This window comes from Meles meles, chromosome 6 (genome assembly GCF_922984935.1).
Source record: "Meles meles chromosome 6, mMelMel3.1 paternal haplotype, whole genome shotgun sequence".
NCBI classification, from domain to species: domain Eukaryota; kingdom Metazoa; phylum Chordata; class Mammalia; order Carnivora; family Mustelidae; genus Meles; species Meles meles.
The window spans coordinates 149063328-149083618 of record NC_060071.1 but is presented as its reverse complement, the minus strand read 5'-3'; the positions used below and the strand labels follow the sequence as shown (position 1 = coordinate 149083618).

At 55.7% G+C, this 20291-nt stretch overlaps 1 protein-coding gene across 1 annotated transcript in view; it reads left to right on the top strand.

Annotated features, from left to right (window-relative positions):
- The first annotated feature begins 16271 nt into the window (after window positions 1-16271).
- CDC42BPB (CDC42 binding protein kinase beta) overlaps window positions 16272-20291 on the top strand; it is a 99284-nt gene continuing 95264 nt past the window's right edge. Inside the window, 1 exon segment of the mRNA XM_046008756.1 lies at window positions 16272-16820. Coding sequence (XP_045864712.1) covers window positions 16646-16820 — 175 coding nt within the window. The 5' untranslated portion in view covers window positions 16272-16645.

The following is a 20291-nucleotide window of genomic DNA, read 5'->3' as shown; positions in this document are numbered from 1 at the left end:
CATCTTCATCTGTGCACTAAACCATGCATTTGCCATACACCACTCACCACCCACCATCCACCCACCATCTCTCCACCACCTTCTCCTTCACCATTCCACCTTGCATGCTTCCATTTTCTGTGATGGAACCATCTGTCATTTAATTATCATCCATTCATCACCTAATCATCCATTCAGAATCACCCACTCATTATCTGTTCATCACCAACTTTCCATCGACACTCCCACAGCACACAAACCACTGCCCGCCGACCTGGCGACCACTCATTTGCCGTCTGCTCCTGCATTCACGCACCATTCAGCCCCATCATTCACGATCCATCCCTCAGTCACACGTCCGCTCACATTCATCTGCCATTTACCCATCATTCCCTGTGAAAAGATCCGTCACAGTCACCCGCTTTCGGTTTACCCGCCACCCACCCACGCTCCGTGATCCATCCACCCACCAAGCATCCACTATCCACCACCCATTACCTGCAATTCCTCCTCTATCTGCAGATTCTGTCAGGTCCGTAAGTCTGTCAATTGAGTGTCCCCATCATCCACTCTCCATCTACCAATCCAGTCTGGTTATCCGCCCATCACTTAACCAATTACCTCGTCCATCAATGCATCCGCCATTCACCACCTTCCATCTATCCACCACCAGCACCTCCCGCGACCATGTTTCCAGTGCCTGTCCGACCCTCATTTACACACCCATCCGCATCACACACACACCGTCTGCCACTGCATCCACTTTCATCCGTTAATTCACCTCTCCGTCCAGTCACTCATCCCCACCAACCGTACGTTCATCTAGTTTCTCACCCGTCCATCATCCTGCCCTGCATTCGTCCATTGCCCCTATGTCCTGACGCTGCCCATACACATAAACAACAGTTAACCCTTCCGACTTCTCTCTGCCACCCATCTCCACCATTCGTTCACTCACCCACCCAACTTCTCACCATTCTCTCACCATTCACTCATACACTAAACATTCAATAATAAATATTAATATTTTTAAGAGTTTACTTATTTATTTGAGAGAGAGCAGAAGCAGAAGGGGAGGGAGAGGCAGAGAGAGAAGCAGGCTCCCCACTGAGCTGGGAGCCCAATGGGGGCCCGATCCCAGGACCCTGGGATCATGACCTGAGCCACAGGCAGAGGCTTAACCGACAGAGCCGCCCAGGCACCCCAATAAATATTAATATTAGGGGCGCCTGGGTGGCTCAGTGGTTTAAGCCTCTGCCTTCGGCTCAGGTCATGTTCTCAGGGTCCTGGGATCGAGCCCCGCATCGGGCTCTCTGCTCAGCAGGGAGCCTGCTTCCCCCCCACCCCACCTGCTGCTCTGCCTACTTGTAATCTCTCTCTCTTTCAAATAAATAAAATCTTTTAAAAAACATAAATATTAGGGACGCCTGGATGGCTCAGTTAGTTAAGCGGCTGACTTCGACTTAGGTTGTGATCCCAGGGTCCTGGGATGGAGCCCCACATCCGGCTCCTGGCTCAGCGGGGAGCCTGCTTTCCCCTCCCAGTCTGCATGCTGCTCTCCCTGATTGTACTCCCCCTCTCTGTTAAATGAATAAATAAAATCTCTTTAAAAACCATAAATATTAAACATGTATTACTCAGCGTAGTGCTGGGTTCTAGGACCATCGAGAGGAATAAGATCCCATCCAAATTCATGGTCTGATGAATTCATACTCTGATGATCCAAAAGGAGGAGACAGGTCAGAGAAGTGTCACTGTGGAAACGTATGTTTGTTTAAACCTTGGTGCCTCCACCTTCTGGCCGTAGGACCATCAGACCTTTGTGCACGAGTTTCCCGGGAGAAGGACCAGGAGAGGACATCGCAGCAGAATTGGCAGAGGCCTGATCTGGCCACGGAGACTGCAGTTTGGGGGACCCGATGATGGGGGTGTAAAGAGGACTAAGGCCGGAAAACGAGGTCAGCAGAGGTCATGCAAGGCTAAGGAACCCCCCCGCTAAGGGTTGGGTCCCTGATGATGACGACAGGGGGCTCTGGGAGGGTTTGAGGCAGGTAAGTACCCTGTCGGCTGAGTTCTAAGCAAGTTACACAAGTACTTCTCCACTGAGGAGCAGCTGAACCAGGGACCAGAAGCTCAGGGGCCTGCCGTAGAGTCACCCGGCGACGCCAGCGCGATGCTGTGGCTGCAAGCGGACCGCCCCTCCGCCCAGACACCCTTGAGTCAAGAATACTCCCATCTACCCCACCCAACCCCCGAAGGCCACTTTCCACGCGGGGCAGGAACTGCTCTTCCCACGTGTTAATGAGGGCGCTAGCTGACACCTAGGGTGTTGGTTATCAGCCCAGGTGTCAGCCCACGAGGGCCTCGCGCTGCAGGGGATTGCTGCCCGCAGGCTTCTCTGGGCCGGCTCAAGGCCCTTGGTGGGGGGCAGCAGGCTGAGGACAGGGAGTATCTTTAAAGACAGGGCGGGAGGCCCATCTCGGACCCGCAGTGTCAGTCTCGGCCCGTCTTCCCCTCCAGCCTCCAATGGTCCTTCTCCCCCTCCCGCCTGGCCTCCACCAGGGACCCTGCCCCACAGGAGAAGGGCAGATCTGGAGGCAAGGGAAGCTTTGTCTCCTGGCCACGCCCAGCCTCTGCTGTGTGTCCTCGGGCAGCCCTACCCCTTTAGCCACCCCTTACCACACACGCCCTCCCAAGCCCGAGTGGGGGTGAGGGCGGCTGCCGGGGCTGGAGGTACTCGGGGTGGGCCGAATCCCAGTTCCGGTCCAGGAAGGTGTGCTCTGTGCGCTCTCTTGCGGCCATTCCCGGGTAAAACGCCCCAGACTCCGCGCCGGCTGATCGCTGTGAGAGGCAGGTGCGGGACCGAGCCTCTGTGCCGTTGGTCTAACTAAATTACCCCAGGCGAGGAGAGCACCGGCCAAGGGATGAATGGACGGATGGTTGACGGAAGGTCTGGCTGGAGAAAACCTCCAGCCTCTCTACTGACTGTCTCTTCTCAGTAAAACCTCCCCCTGTCCGGCACCAACACTAAGTCTTCAATTCTTCTTTCAGGATGTCTCTCTCTAATGCAAATACTCAGACTTCAGAGTTTCATTTTTTTTTTAAGATTTTATTTATTTATTTGATGGAGCAGGGAACACAAGCAGGGGAAGTGGCAGAGGGAGAAGCAGGCTTCCCACTGAGCAGGGAGTCCGATGCGGGGCTGGATACCAAGACCATGGTCGTGACCTGAGCCGAAGGCAGATGCTTAACGACTGAGCCACCCAGGCACCCCAGATTTCAGGGGTTTTAAAATGCCACAATAAGAGAATCACACCAACAGAGGCAGTCCCAGGGAGCGAGGGTGAGCAGGTGGGTGGGCACAATGCAAAGCACCCTTCCCAGGGTCTACGGGACCCAGGAAGTCCCAGCGTTGCCATCAGCCACCACCACAGGCCTGTGGTGTGCCCTTGGACAGGGTGGGGTGGCGATCCCCGGGGGTGGGAGAAATTTGTCCTCTCTGGGAGGCTGGAGTAGGGATAGGAGAAGGACTCGGGCCTGTCCTCCGGATCTGAACCGCCCTCCCTTGACCAGCACCATGCAGGACTGACATGGGGCACGTGAGGGAGTCGGGGTGAATGAGGCAGAATATCACAAGGGACGCCAGGCCCATCGCTTCGGGGCTCCAGGGTTCTGGGCTGGGCATTCCTGGCAGGCCACGAGGCTTCATTCCAGCACCCTTCCCAGCCTGGGAGACAGACCATTGAGCGTTCAGGGACCCCCGCAATGGCGGGCAAGGGGGAAGCCATGCACAGACTGAGAGCCTGGGGGTGCCCATCCCTATGCCCCATTCCCCACGTCCCACTCCTCACGAATGAGGGAAAGAAAGCCTACGGATGGTCCCCTTGGGGGCCTTGCTCCCTTTGGACGGGTGCTGCCAGATACCCTGCTCTCCGCTCAGACCAGGTGGCTCAGAGTCTGTCTCCTGGTCTCAGTTTCACCAAGTCTCATGCCCTCCCTTCCTCCCTGCGGGGGTGGGCGCAGATTCCAGCTCTTGGGAGCCTGAGAGGATCAGGTTGATGTTCCTTCCCCACTCAGCACCTCGGCCGCAGCCTCTACCCCTGGCACATGGGGGACAAACCGGGGCTCCAAAGAGTGGGTCGGTGGGAGAATGGGAGACAAAGCTGTCCCTCAAAGCGGGCCCCCTGCGCACTGGTGGAGGGAGGGGTTTGTTCACCATTCCACAGGCTAGGGCGCCTGCAGGTCCCCCACGCAGGGAGCTCCACTCACAGGCAAAAGGAGCAGGGGGCTCGGGTTCAGGCCCACCGGGTCTGGGGGACTCCGAGGACCCATCAAGGTCTGTAGCGGTGGCCTGAGAGGGAGGCCTGATTTCCGGCCTGAAGGACAGGTGACCTTGGAGAGAGGCAGCCCAAGTGTGGGGATGAGGGCTAGGGCCGGCGGGGGCAGGGCTGCTGGCGGGACTTGAGGCTGGTCCCAGCGCTGTCCAACGTTGTGCTGCCCGCAAAGGCCACTAGGGCGGATGTCATCCCCCCTGCAACCTGTGTCCTACTAGCAGAGCGCTGGCCCCATCCCACTCCGAGCCCACCCACGAGCCCACCCACCCAGCCCTCCAGCTTCTTCACCCCAACCCATTCCCAGAAGCCGAGGATAGGCAGGATACCCGATGGTGGGGCGGGGGGGTCAGAGTTCTCATACATTAGGGCTTGCAGAGGTCTGCCCACTGCCAGGAGCAAAGGCTAGGACCCAGCTGGCTGTCCTGGGAGATTCCAGCACTCACCACCCCACCAAGCCGCAGCTCCTGTTCACAGAGGTGGTGACGGATCCTTCTCCAGGAAGCCTTGGTACACGAGCAGTTTCTGCCATGAGCCACCTTTGTGTAACCCATGTGAAGTTTGGAGTAGGTGCCCTTTGAATGCAAAGACGTTTGCCTAGTGCAGGGGTGCTCTGGAGCGACACAACGTGATTCTAGCCCTAATTCTTGCACAGCACTTCCTGAGTGCCAGGCCCGGTCTGGGAGCTTTGCCGAGCTCGTTGCATCATGGAGAGCCTGGAAGGAGGGTATAGTGTTATCCCATTCTACGGTGGAGGCAAGGGACCGGAGAGGCTGAGAAAGCTGCCCAGGGCCGCAGAGCTGAGTGCAAGGCAAGGCTGGGATTGGCAGGGGGCAGACGAGACCTGCAGCTGACCCTCGCGCTGGGGTACCAGGGCACGAGGAGGTAGGGAGGCACACCTCTCTCGGTGCCTGCACTTAACAGGGACCACGCCCCAGCTAGGATGCGGCCTATCCGGTCCGCCCTCCAGCGTCACCGCAGCCCTGGGGACAGCTTCGGGCTCAGACACAGACGTGGAGGGGGAAGAGGCTTGCCCCAGGGCTCCCGGCACAGAGCTGAGCCCCGACTCTGGGTTCCCCGCCCCTCCTGCTTCCAAGACCAGGGGCCTCAGGCGAGCCCTGGAGCCATGGCTCTCCCCTCGCCCCAGGACGGGACGTGGAGTCCCTGCGGACTGCCGGGGGCTGGCGGGGCTGTGTAGGCCCTCAGGCGGCTCAGACACTGCCCACTCCCCGACAGCCTCCCGGTGACTGGGATCTTCGGGCGGCGGCAGCTGGGCTCTGCCAGCCCCACGGGAACCCTCTGCGCGCCGGGGACAAAGCCGCGACGGCGCCCGGAGCCAAACGGCCGGGTGGGGGCGGCGGGTGGGGGGCGCAGCCCTTTCCCAGCCCCGCCTGCGGGGTTCAAGGTCTGGAGGCCGAGCCGGCACCCCGATCCTGCCGGCGCCCGCGCGGGGAGCAGCTGAGAGGGCGCACCCCGCGCGCGGCGCCCCCGAACCCGGCCCCGCACCCCCTCCCCCGCGGCGGTTCCTCCCGCGTCCGTCACCAAACTCCGTCACCAAACGCGCCGTGCGACAGCTGCTGTCCCCGGGCGCGCCTCGTGAATGGGAGCAGAGGTCCCCGCCCCTGCGCCCCGGGACTGCGCTCTGCGCGGCGGGCAAGGCCGCGGGCCCTGCGGGGAGACTCGCGCCGGGGGTCTCGGAGGCCGACTTAGCGGGCCAGTCCTCTGAGCGCGGCGAGGGGCGTGGGGCGGGTGAGACCTGGGGGACAGGGAGCCTGGGGCGGTGAAGGGCTTGGGAAGCCCGTGTCCGCCCACCGCGGCCTCACCCCGCAGTCCGCACAGGGCCTTGCGCCCATGCCGCGGGTAAGAGCCAGTTTGCTGATGGGTTTGGTTCCTTCCCCGGACTCAGGTGAGGCAGGAGACTGGTCACGGCGGGGTCCAAAGTAGGTGTCCCCCTGAAGGTGACCGCACCCTAGGCTCCCAGCCTCTGTTGGGGGCGGGTGCGGTAGGTGCCCACCATGGCCCAGACCAGACGCCTGGACAGAAACTGAATCGTCCAGAGGCCTTGGGCTGGTTCTCAGTCTTGAGCGTGCAGCAGAATTCCAGGGAGGGCCTGTTCCCCTGGTTCCGGGTCAGTGAGTCTGACCTGCATTTCTACCAAGTTCCCAGGGGCCACTGCTGCTAATTGGGTCTGGGGACCGCACTTGGAGAACCACAAGGTGGAAGGGGTGGCCAGAAGGACAAGACTGTCCTCAGTACGACCCTCCCAGGCCTCCACAGTCCACATTCCAAGGCAGGACCTGTCAGCCTTGCAGACTGGGGACATCTCTGTGCTCAGTGCCATTGCTCAGGCCTCCACTGCCCACAAAGACTTAGAGGAAGTCCTGACTTTGCTGGGTGCCCCTGGGTAGGTCTCCTGGCCACTCAGAGCCTCAGTTTCCTCCCACGCTACTGGGAGGAGAACAAGACTGAGCGCAGATAAGCAAGAGGCCGCATGAAGTGCTCGATGGATACAAGTCTCCAGGGTTATTCTTTTTCCCAGGAAGGGCCCCCAGCCTGGTTTAGAAGGAGGGCCCTGCTACTGTGGGGAAGGGCACTCCGCGTGGTGGGCCGGAGCGACTGAGCTCAGAAGCAGGCTCTGCTATCTACTGGGATCCACTGGGATTCACTTCAGGATCAGGAGCCTCGGTTTGCTCTTCTGAGACGGGGCGGTTCCTGTCCCTGCCTCACCAGTCCTCAGTGGGTTGGTCTGCAAAGCGCCGTGCACAGAACACTTCGACGGTTTCTCAGGTTTTGCTGCGAAGCCTTGCTGTCCTCCCCATAGCTGCCCCCAATACACGTGCACTCTGGACGCCTCCTCCCTGACTCCCTGGTCCAGCCTGCACACACGCTCCTTCCAGGTAGTGTGTGGTTCTCTCCCCATTGCTGTAGGTTCTGGAGCAGAAATCCTAGATCAGAGGCTCCAGAGGGCCCCACTTCTGGAGTGGGGAGCCATGGAAGGCTTCTGAGCAGGAGAGATGTGGTCAGAGTCAGCCTTTGGGAAGGTGTCTGGAGGAGACTGCCAGGCAGGGGGCCAGCAGGGCAGGAGGAGGGGGCGTGGGCTGTTTCAATCACCACCTCGTCTCACCTTCCAGCATCGTCGCCGTCAGCAGCTTCTCTCTGTAAGTAAACACAGCGGGACATCTGCGCAGAAGGTGCCCAGTGGGGCTGCAGGCTCTGGCCATGACCTCTGAGGTTTTGCAGCCTCTGCAATGCAGGGACTCCATGTCCCTTTCAGACGAGGAGCTTGGGGTCACGGAGTCAGCCTGCTGCTTCTGGTCGGGTCCTCTCACCCAGTCTACACAGACAGTTGCTGGGCACCGCTGGTTTCAGTGCTTTGGGATGCCGGGAACATTCCTGGGAGCAATGGGGCATCTCAGGCAAGGCCATGCATGGGGGGATTAGGAGGGCGAGGCTTCAAACTCACAGTCTGGTCTATGTCAAGGTGCCAAGGAGATAAGAAGCAGTCCACTCGAGAGATGACTGTCCAGCCTTCTCTTGCTCCTTCCCTGCCACCCTCTCTGGGCTCCCAGCCGGCTTCCTTCATGCACACACGCCTCCGTGGGCACTTTCTTTGTGTCTGATCCTGGCAGGGTACTGGCTTATGCCCCTGACCTTCAAAGTCCTCCACGTTGTCAGCTGGGAGGCTGAGCGGGAGGAAGACAAACGCGCTTCCGGAAGAGCCCCGGCCCAGAGACATGGTGGCAGGAAACCTCAGGAGCCGTCACCAGGATCACCGTGATTTTAGGACGCAAGCGGCTGCAGGCAGGGACAGTGGAGCTGCTCCCGAAGGTTGTGGTCAAGGCCCACCCGTGCGTGTCCGGGCCTGCCCCCTCCCTGCTGTCTTCCACTGGTCGGTCACCTTTGGTTCCCATTCTGTGCCTGGAAAGCCTCAGCCGGATGCTTCCTTCCTGCTCACGTCTTAGCTGCTGTAGCCCCGAGGGGCAGAGGCCTCCCTGGGTCCCCCATCTCTGTAAGGCAGGTGCCCCCTCCTTCTCCGTCATGTTGCCGTGTTTGCTTTCCTCGAAGCCCTGGCCACTCTCCGAAATTCTCTCCTCCTACCCCTCTGCGCCCTGGTCTGTGGTCTGCGCCCGGACGAGAGCGCCCGTCTGGACCACTGCTGCACCCTTCATACCCAGGGCTGTGCTGGCACACGGCGAGAGTCAGCGGCTTTGGCTTGGTTGAGTGAATGGATCTCCGTAATTTTTTTTTTATATATATTTTACCTATTTGACAGAGAGAAATCACAACTAGGCAGAGAGGCAGGCAGAGAGAGAGGAGGAAGGAGGCTCCCTGCGGAGAAGAGAACCCCATGCGGGGCTTGATCCCAGGACCCTGGGATCATGACCTGAGCCGAAGGCAGAGGTTTTAACCCACTGAGCCACCCAGGCACCCCGGATCTCCGTAATTTTTTAATGACTGCAGGGACCGTTATTGATCTGTGTGTCTCGGGTTGGAAGTTCAGGTTTTCCTGACTTAATTGCAGGTAACTGATAACCAATATTACTGTACATACGACTGCCTCCATCAGAGTCCCAGCAGGGACCACAGGGAAATCGAAGACACCCCCCGCCCCGGCCCGGTGCGTGGAACCCATTCAGATGCTCTCTGACACTTCGGTTCGATGTCCCAGGCCCACAGCGACCGCTCCTCTGCCTGTTGGTTCCATGGCATGAGGGACCAGAAATAGCCGGTGAGGGTCAGGGGCAGCCTCAGCTCCATTCACTGGAAGCATGACTGTTTCCTGATGAAAGCATTCCTCTCCTGGACACCAGCCCAAGGTCACAGGAAGGAAGGCAAAAATTCTTCCAGTGTGTTCTTTGGTGTTACAGTGAGAGGGGACACTCCCGCCTCCCCTGCATGGCTCCTGGACCCGTGCATTCGGGCTGTGGAGGGATGGTGCTGGATGGTGCTTTGTAGGTCGGGGCACACACCATAGTCCAGACTGCGGGGTCCGGGGTGTTGGCTCTCCTCCAGCGCCAGAACTAGCCTCCTGCAGACCACTCTGCCACCCTCTGAAGCCAGCTCCTTTGGGGCGTCAGGGCACAGGGTAAGTCCGGGGAATTTCACAGGCATAGGCTGTCTGTCTGCTGGGCTTCCTCCACCAGAAAATGAGGCCTTCAGTCTAAGGTGGTGTTGCTTGCATTGCCATGGTGACGGATAAACACGACAAGTCTACAAATGGGGGTGTGGGCAGAAGCGATGTGGCTGGAAAGGCAAGTACTGACCCAGAGTATGCAAGAGCCAGCCGCTGCCCTTTTCATGATGGGAGCGGTCCACCAGGCAACTGCCCGTCCCCCAGGGGAATGGCACCATAGTAGGAGCTCACTGTGGGGCCCTGACGTTGCCAAGGTGAGCACTCAGCTGTCATGGAAGCCAAGTCAGCCTTGGTGAGGGGAGTCCCTGTGGCTGAGCCCCGCGTGGCCGCTCTCCCAGCCTCGACAGTCACTTGCACATAGGCCTGTTGAGAAAGCCCTGGGACGGGGGAGGAAAGAGGCTGATATCCTCAGAACGGGTCACCTTGTCCACTTGACCCACAAGAGCCTCCTCCACAATAGAAGTCTTTCCATGACATTTGTGCCCATCCGGAGCGACCCATCCACTTGCGTTTCCCCTCCAACTAGAAAAAGTTCATTTTTCCAAGTCTCTGATTGGCAGGCCAACCCGTTAGCCGCTGCCCGTGGACAAACACAGAAGTTTTGTCTCCTGGGAGAACCTGTCTTCACCACTGGCTTTCAGGGTTTCTCCTGAGTGTTTGTAAAGCAGCAACCATCCATCCTCTGGCTAGACCTGGGCAGACCAGTCTTCAAATCAGGTCCACACTTTTTCAGTCCTTTTTTGATTGGTCATATCCCTTCCCATGAGGGTGTAGCTGTGGGTTCGGAAGAGTTGGCAAAACCGTAGGAGCAGATACTGTGGAGGCTAAGCCACCTACTTTCTCACGAAGTTTACTCGTTCCTCCCAGGTCTACTTGGGCTCAGTCTCATAATGCCGGCCTCGTGCACATACAGCTTTATGATTTAGTGGGTAAGACACTCTTTTGTAATGGACAGCTTGGGTTGAATAGTTTCTTGGTGTCTGTGGCAGGGTGTTAAGTCCCTGCTAAGGTCCAGCAGCAAGCCAGGAGCTGTCTTTGAACCAGAGAAGAGCTTTTGGTGGAAGCTGGCATGGCCTTACTCCAAAACCCTGTGTGTATACACAGGGATTTTCATCTCGGGACTTGCCCCGCCAAGAGTTTCTGCCACTCACTCTCACCATGGAGGGTCTGCTGGGCCTTAGGGATCAGGTGGCAGGGTAGCTTGCACCAAAGCCCGGAGCTGCTGGAAAGCTCATTTGTGCTCTGGGTTCCATTAAAAAATGGCAGTCTTGGAGGGTACCCAGCGATGAGTCAGAGAAGATCGCCCAAGCCATAAATGTGTCTATACAACCCAACAGGGACAATTAGGCGCTGTGCTGGGCCCTTCATGGTGGGCATTCCTATGTCTGAAAAGTCTTTATTTTCACCTTCCTTTCTTGAAAGTTATTCTTGCTGGGTATAGAATTCTAGGCTGGTTTTTTTTTCCTTTCAATACTTTAAAGATGCTGTTCCAATATCTTATCATTTACATAATTTCCAATTGGAAACTTGATGACATCCAGAGAGCCTGGGTGGCACAGTTGGTTGGGTGTCTGAGTCTGGGTTTCGGCCTGGGCTCTGATCTCAGGGTTGGGAGGTCAAGCCCCAAATCAGGTTCTGCTCAGCACCAAGTCTGCTTGAGTTTCTCCCTCCTGCCCCCTCTGCCTCTCCCTCCTCCTCTCTGTGTCTCTCAAGTAAATAAATACATATTTTAAAAAAGAGAAATTTGATGTCATCTTTATTTTGTTCTTCTGCTTGTTTTTCCCATTTTTTTTTAAAGATTTTATTTATTTATTTGACAGAGAGAGATCACAAGTAGGCAGAGAGGCAGGCAGAGAGAGTGAGAAGGAAGTAGGCTCCCTGCCAAGCAGAGAGCCCGACACGGGACTCGATCCCAGGATCCCGAGATCATGACCTGAGCGGAAGGCAGCTGCCCAAACCACTGAGCCACCCAGGCGCCCCCCCCATTTTTTTTTTTTAATTGGGTTTGAGGAATTCAATTATGATGTGGTCTTAGTTCCCGCCCCCATGTTTCTTGTGCTTGGGGTTCATTGAAATTCTTGGATTTATGAGCTTACAGTTTTCATCGAACTTGGAAAATTTTAAGCCATTACTTTTTCCAAATATTTTTTTCTGTCCCTTCCTTTTCTTGTTCTTCTCCTTCAGGACCCCAATTATCCATACATTGGGCTATTTGATATTGTTTCACAATTCACACATGCTGTTCGTTTTTCTGGATTCTTCTCACGGTTTTAAGTAGGTTCTATTGCTATGTGTTTACATTCACTAAACTTTTCCTATGTAATGTCTAATTTGCCATTAATCCCATACCATATGTTTTCAAGGAATTGTAGTTTTCATCCCTAAAAGTTCTATTGGGGTTTTAAAAAATGTCTTTTGTGATTCTACTGATTTTCTAACATACAGAGTATGGTTATAACTTCTGTGCTGATTCTAACATTGTGTAAGTTCTGGGTTGGTTTATTAAACTGATTATTCTCCTTGCTATGGGTTGTGTTTTCTTGCCCCTTTGAATGTCCAGTCATCTTCGATTAGATGCCAGACAGTGTGATTTTATCTTTTTGAGTGCTGGCTATTTTTGTGTTCCTATAAAAATTTGTTGCACTTTGTTCTGGGATGTGATTAAATTGCTTCAAAACACTTTGATATTTTGGTTTTTTTTTTTTTTAATAGGATGTTAGGTGGGTCTGGAGCAGTGCTCAGTCTAGAGATAATTCCCATCTCCAAGGCACAACCTTCTTAAGAATTCTACCCAGTGCTGTTGAATTATGAATTTTTCGTCTGGCTGGTGGAAAACAACATTATTCCAAATCCGTGTGAGTACCAGGCACTGTTTTGTCTAATCTTCTTGAATGGTTCTTTCTGTAGCCTTCGAAAGTTCTCTCCTCCCCCACACTAGTGCTAGCTGAAATGCTGCTGGATACTCACTCCAGGGGGATCCTCTGCAGATCTTCAGGGTTCTTTCTCTGTGCAAGGGTCAGGTTTAGAGAGGATGGCAGGCAGAGAAACACAAGAACTTCCGGGCAAGGACAGTGACCTTTGTCCAGTGTACATGTCATGAATTTATCAGAACTGAAATTGGGGCAGGGCATCAAGAGACAACAAATGCAGAATTCTCAAAGGAGGTGTAGGATTACCATATGTAGGCTGTCAACAGAAATGCATGAAAACCTGTCCCACAATCTGGAATAAAAGGTGTGTCTGATGACATGGTCCTGCTGGGGTGTGGAGCAAGGGGCACGCCTTCCTTTACCTGAAACCTAGGGAGTATGGCTTCCTAGGGATTGCTCAGAGAACTTAAGACGTGGCCCTCCCTTGGGGCCATTGTGGACTGGGAATGGACTCCCAGCCAGGGAGGGAGGGCTCATGAGCTGCTCTGGAGGTTGAGTGTGCTTCCATGCTGGGACCTGCCTGCTCCTGAACATTTGCACAGCGAAGGATGCAAGAGTGTTTCCTGGGGACAAATCTGAGTCACGGGGATAGGTCATCTTAGGTTCTGTTTAGTGGTGCCCATTGAGGGGTAGAGGGTCCCCTGCAGCCACAAAGTAACACCCACCCAGAAAAGTGATGACATATTGCTCAAGAGAAGGAGCAGCAGGAGCCTGTGAATATCCCCAGGCACAAAGGGGTCAGCTTACACCCTGCCAGACCAGAGGTGGGACTGTAGCCTCCCTCCACACTGGTAGTACCTGCAGGTGGGTGGAAGCAGGGCCAGGCTAGCTGAGACTCAGGAAGGAGCAAGGCAGGCACCAAGCACAGCCCCTGTCTCCAGTGCTTATCTCATGCCCCGCAAGCGGGATGCAAGGGGAAGATGTTGGGTTAAATCAAGTTCCAAGGTGTCACTCTGCAAGCCTGGGCATTCTGACTTCCGAACTGAGACGCTTCAGCTTGAACTTACCATAAGCTGTGTACTTTGCAGGGTGTTGGGCACAATGCTGGGCTTAGCCTGACTTGCCGTGCTGCTCAGACCAGAAACCCAGGGGAGCCCAAGTAGGAGCTTATTGTAAGGATACTGCTATCGACTGAGGATGTCCCCAGAACTCATATGCTGAAATCCTAACCCCCAATGTGATATATTAGGAGGTGAGGACCTAGGGAGGCCATTAATGAGATCGATTACTGCCCCATCAAAGGACAAGTATCTCTTTGTCCCATTCTTTGTCCCAGTGGAAGTGTAAGTGTCCATCTCCCCAGTGCCCACGTGAGAATACAGCAAGACAGCCGTCTATAAACAGGAATGGGGCCCTCACTCGAACCTGACCACGCTGGCTTGGGCTTCAAGCCCCCAGAACTGTGAGAAATAGATTTCAGTCTACAAGCCACTCAGTCTATGGAATTTTGTTATAGCAACCTGAAGTTATTAAGACATACACCAGGGAACTTCATGGGTGCCTGAAGACACTGGGATTCTCCGGTCTGGAGGACCCAAGAGGGCTCCATCCATCAGCTGGTCACAGAGCCCCTAGTCTCTGAAATAGTAATTGTAACACATTCCAGTTACCAATGTGAGCATTTACTAAGAGCCTAGAAACGTTCGAAGTGCTCAGTGAGTGTTCACTCATTTAGTACTCCCAGAAACTCACTGAAATACAGGGTAGGTCTTACAGTTGTTCTCTTTTTACACCTGAGACTGAGGCACAGATTTCTAGTCTTCAGAGTAGTGGGCAAGACCTACTGGTACCCACGGTGCCAAATACTGACGGAGAGTATAGTGTAAATTGGGACCTGACTCAAGCCAGCGAGTGAGGCAAGGCTGGGCTGAAAGGCAGTGCTCTAACAGCTTCGGGTTAAGCAGACAAAATGAAGGTGGTCAGGAAGGGGATTCGAAGGGGGAGGTCTTGGCAAGGGCAGAGGCAGAGGCAGGAGGGAGCAGAAAGTGGGAGCAGAACCAGTGGGAGCAGCAAGGAGATGAGTGACACTGAGGTCAGAGACTGAAGAGAGGAAGATCAGGGCAGGAAGGTGGAGCAAGACAGGCTGAGCCTGCTGGGTCTGAAGATGAGAGAGTAGGGCGTCCAAACGGGGGCACTGGGGGGATGGACACTGTTACACTTCCACTGGGACAAAGAATGGGGACCGTCCCGGAAAAACTCTGGCATCCCATCACCCTGCTTAAAAGCAAAGGTAAAGAATTTGGTGTTTAGGAGCGCCTGGGTGGCTCAGTGGGTTAAAGCCTCTGTCTTCAGCTCAGGTCATGATCCCAGGGTCCTGGGATGGAGCCCCACATCGGGCTCTCTGCTCAGCAGGGAGTCTACTTCCCCCTCTTTCTCTCTGCCTGCCTCTCTGCCTACTTGTGATCTCTCTCTCTGTCAAGTAAATAAGTAAAATCTTTTTAAAAAAATTGTTGGTGTTTATCCTAAAACCAGTGGGAAGTCTCTGGTTTGGAGCCACGTGGTCTGGTCACCCCTACCTCCTCCCAATTAAAGTAGAGGTATCATACATACAAAATGAACAAATATTTAGAATACGGTTCAGATTTTTAAAAAATAAGTATGTACAGATCCGTCCCCAGATGGTCTGATCAAGATACAGAAAGCTCCTAGCCCCCAGTTCATAATCCACCCCAAGTAACAGCTACTCTGATCTCTAACACCAAGATTGTTTCTGCCTGTCCTTTAAAAATTAAGGTGTAACATAGAGTACAGTTTGAAGAACGTACTTATACCTACTCCTGCATAACCACCACCCACATACAATTACACAACACTTCCAGCAGCCAGGAAACTCCCTCCTACCCGTTTCCAGTCACTCCTTCCTCCAAGAGGTAGCGACTATTCTGATTCCTATTTCCATACATTATTTTTGCCACAGGCTCCTTCGGTTTTCCATCTACACATCTCTATCCGCTCTACCTCCTTGCCCCGGATCTGCTCAAGCCCCTCACCCTACCCCCCTCCTAGGGTTAGGCTTCCCAAGGCCTTGCACCCTCCCGCCCAGCTCTCAGCCACCCCGTGGCCTCACTGACATCCCGTGAGCTCCAGGCGGCCCCGCTGTCCTGCCGCCAAGGGTCTGTTCGGGTGGAGGTGCTCTCCCTCACCCTCCTCACCCCGCCACCCAAATAAGCCAACAATCTCACTGACGCAGCGACTCGCTAGGCAAACGCGGCCTGGACACAGCCGGCCGCTGTCCACCAAACTCCCACCCGAAGGCATTTCCTTGCAGTTGGAGAGAGCTGCACAGCGAGTCTGAAGTGGCCACTGCGGGGCACCCAGAATTCACGAGTGGCTGGGTGGCCCCCCGGGTCGCCGCTCTGCAGCGGCTGCGGCCAGTCCGGGCCTCGGGCTCCCGTGCAAGCCCGGCAGAGCCCCGCTTCCCAAGGCTGCTCCCAGCTCGGACGCGCCACGGTTTTAAACCAGCGGGTCACGCCGCCGAAGCCCCCCTGCCTCCCCGCAAGCACCGGGCTCCCTTCGGGTTCCGAGGCGTGCGTGAGCACGGGCCCCGCACCCCCGGGCCTAGTCCGCGAAGCGTCACGCACGCCGCCCGGGCGCCCTTCGCGCACGCGCGGGCGCGCAATCTCGGCGGCGCACTGGCCGCGCGCTCGCCCCGCCCCCGCCTCCTTGCCTTCCCAGCATCCCGGACTCCCTACGGCAAGCGGCGAGGTCCCATCCCGCCGGGAGCCGGGAGCCGGGAGCGCAGGGGCGGGGCGGCGCGCTGAGGTCAGCGCGGCGGCGGCCGGCCCCGCGGTGGTTGGCTGCGCCCGCGCAGGCCGCGCCCTGGTTGGCTGCGGGCCGCGGGGTTGGGCCGCCGGGTCGGGGCTAGGGTCGGGGCTCGGGCGCCGGCCGGGCTTGCGCTGCGCTCGGCTCCGCGCGGCTCCGGGTCGGTGGCTGGCGGCGAAGGCGGGGAGGGCGCGGCCGCGGGCGGGGCTGAAGGGCGCGCGGCGGGGCGAGGCGAGGCGAGGGCGGGCCGCGCCGGGCGGGGAGGGCGGCGGCGCCGAGGGGAGGAGACCGGCCCATGGACCCGCGGGGCCCGGCGCCCCAGACGCTGCGCCGCCGGGACCGAGCCCAAGATGTCGGCCTAGGCCGGGGCGCGACGACGCGGACGGGGCGGCGACGAGGCGCCGCAGCTGCCGGGGCTCGCGGCCGCCGGGCCCCCGAGGGCTCGCCCTGACGGACTGGCCGAGCGGGCGGCGAGAGTCCGGCGCGTTGGGAGCGGGCCGCGCGGCACCATGTCGGCCAAGGTGCGGCTCAAGAAGCTGGAGCAGCTGCTCCTGGACGGGCCGTGGCGCAACGAGAGCGCCCTGAGCGTGGAGACGCTGCTCGACGTGCTCGTCTGCCTGTACACCGAGTGCAGCCACTCGGCCCTGCGGCGCGACAAGTATGTGGCCGAGTTCCTCGACTGGGGTAAGTGCGCGCGCGGCGCCGGCCTGCGCCTCCGCCCCCGGGCCTCGCCTGCTCCCCGGCCTCCCCGAGCCCCCGGCCTGCCGCCCGCTGCCCCTCGGGCCGCTCCTCGCGCCCTCGTCCCTTCGCGGCTCTCGGCCCTCCCTGCCCTCCGCCTCGGCCCTCCCTGCCCTCCGCCTCGGCCCTGGCGCGTCCGCGTTCGGCCGTCCCGCCCCCTCATCCTGCTCCTGGGAGCCACATCCTCCGTTCCCACCCCCACTCGCTCCCCGCCGCCGGCCAGAGCCCGGGCCGCTTCCTAGATCCACCCTCCCGAGTCTGGATATCATTTCCTGCAGCACTCGCCGGGAAATCCGCCCCCGCCCCCGCCCCTGCCCCTCGCTCCGGGGTCCAGAGTCGGTGTCGGGCCTCCCCCCGCACGCCCTGCTGGCCTGTGGGGGCTGCCGCGTGTGGTTTTTACATCTGCGCCCCCCACCGCCCGGTGGGCCCCCCATCTGCGTGCGCATTTCGGGGGAGCCCGGATCTCTCGGACTCTCGTAGGTGTGGCATCCCCGGGACGTCCAGGGCTTCAGCGCCCTTTACGGTAGCACCTCCAAGGGTGTTTTCCGGTGAAAAGCCTTGTTTTGCGAGAACAAATCGGTTTGCTTCGTAATTGCGCTGGTCTCTTGTAATAGGTGGGGGGCAGCTGGACTGTCCGTATGTGGGAGTCGTGTAGAAACTTCGTTCATCTGATCCTTGCATGCCTGCTCTGGTTTGTTCTGTAGCTCTTCAAGCACTGATCCGCTGACCTGTTTTGCTTTATGAGGACTAAAGTCTGATTAAGCTATTCGATGATCATTAGGATCCCGGAGACAGCTACAGGTGGAAAGGGAGACCGATGGATTCGTCTCTAACTAACATGGGCGTCCTGTCCACACCCTCAGACTCACTGGAACGACTTAGTAGGGAAATGCAGTGCTTACGGTCAGGCAGACCTAAGAAAATCTTATCCTGGAGTGGTTGCGTCATTGGGCTAGGGCTGTGCAGTTTGAACCAGTAATTTCTAATCTTTGGGACTGATAAAGCTGATATTTACACGAAGCAGCAAATGTATCCCGAGGTGAGGCCTCCTACTCGGCCAAACTGGTCACTGGAATTTAAGGTTCTGTTTACTAATTAAAACTTAAGTTGAGACGGTTTGCTTTTTGCTCTCTAGTGAGATGTTTTGTAAGAGCAGCAGGAGAAAGGTGACTCAGAGCCTAGGACAGCCCTTTATGCTTTATTTCGGTAGGGACCACTGTGCTTGGTCGTATGCGGTATCTGTGAAATGAGGTCCTTCTCTTTCTGGGGTCCTTTACAGGATGTGATTCTCAACCGAATAATTAACTCAGTTTCGCAGTTGCAGAAAGCGAGGTCTTTGGTGCTTGTTCCATCTAAGCCTTCTGGGTATTGTATTTGCCTTTCCCAGCTGAGCATTGATGTTGAAATCCGGATGGTTCCACAATCAGGTTCAACTCTGTGCACAGTGTGTGGATCGGAGAGTGACCGAAAGGAGAAGCGGAGGGAGGGTTGCTCTAGTGGTGAGGTGTGGCCTCTGTAGGCTGAAGTCTGACAACTGGACACTCTGTGCCGGCCTGGTTCCTGTGTAGCCCTCTCCCCGCCAGACTGTGCCGGCCACTCTGTGACCGGGTGGGCGTCACCCTAGCAGGCTCTTCTCAGCGTGGGTGGAGGTCTTATTTTATGAGATTTGACCTTTCCAAATGGAAACAGAAGATGTGCGCTATAACTTAGAAATATTTTCGAAACTGTATTCTGGCGTTTTGGAACTTAGGATTACAAAGGAGTTACAGTGTCCTAACAACTCCGTTTGCAGGGAACTGTGAACCTTGACTTGCAGGGAAGAAAAATGGACTGAGGTTTAAGGGGGCATTTTAATGAAATTTTAATACTACTTCTAAATACTAATAGGAAACAGTATTTAATCTCCTGCATGTTAGCATGTACACTTGTAACTCGCAGGGGTGCATTACTAATGAAGATGTGTGTATGGTCGCTATGTAGTGTTCCTTAGCATGCCTGTGTATTACAACTGGAAGGTGAAGAATTGGGCTGTGGAGTGGGATTGTGGAGTGCTATCAGGTGTCCTGACTTGCGAGTAGAATTACTTATGCTCTGGAAACAGACGTAAGCCGGCAACCTGGGGTTGCTGTCTTTGGACTCACATTTTGCGTGGTGTTTAAAACCTCCAGTGTGTGGATCCTGGCACGCAGAGGGCCAGCCTCTCCCCACCTTCCAAGTCTTGGTAGGTGTCTAATGACAAGTAGGTAGAAATCTTGAAACTTAATGAAGAAATACAGCTATTCAGTTCAGATTTTGAGAGTTACTGAGGAATCTTTGAGGAAATTTGGAATGTATAATAAAGGTTTTTAAGGTTTTTTTATTTTAAAAAATTGTTTTATTATAACAAAAGGTGATAATGGATTTTTTATTAGTTTCAGGGGTAGAATCCAGTGATACGTCATTTGCATATAACACGCAGTGGTCATTCCATCACGTATCCTCCTTAATGCCCGTCACCCAGTTGCCCCCTCCCCTCCCACAACCCTCAGTTTGTTCCTTATGATTAAGAGTCTCTTACGGTTTGCCTCCCTCTCTGCTTTCATCTTATTTTATTTGTCCTTCTCTTCCCTATGTTCCATCTACTTTGTTTCTTACATTCCACATATGAGGGACGCCTGGGTGGCTCAGTGGGTTAAGCCTCTGCCTTCGGCCCAGGTCATGATCCCAGGGTCCTGGGATCGAGCCCCACATTGGGCTCTCTGCTCAGCGGGGAGCCTGCTTCCTCCTCTCTCTCTGCCTGCCTCTCTGCCTACTTGTGATCTCTCTCTCTGTCAAATAAATAAAATCTTCCACATATGAGTAAAAAAGTATTCCACGTACGAGTGAAATCATGGCATTTGTCTTTCTCTGAAGTTTTATTTTAAGTTAATTTCAGTTTTTTAGAGAGGCAGTGCGTGGGTGCAGAGGGAGAGGGAGTGGGAAAGAGAAGCTTAAGCAGGCTCCACGCCCAGCGCAGAGCCTGACCTCTGGACTCTGAGATCATGACCTGAACTAAAATCAAGAGTCAGACACTTAACTGACTGGGTCACCCAGGTGCCCTGTTTTTAAGTTTTAGAAGAAGAGCTTCTGGCTCTTATTTCCTTTTTGCCATAGTGGTTGCATGGGAGAAGAGTAAAGACCTTCACTGTAGGTCTTTAATTTTCCCTTGATTATGTTTATAGTTTGATTAGTTTCCTCTATGAAATCCTGGACTTCAATTTCAAGTTGGAAATACCCTGCTTTGCGTCTGTATTTCTTTAAGCTGTATTTTAATGCAAATTTCATCCCATTCTAAATAGAACATATGAAGCACTTTGAAATTTCTACAAATACAAGTAAATGAGATGAATTTGCTATCTCTTATCTTTGTTACATAAAAATACTTTTACGGGGTGCCTG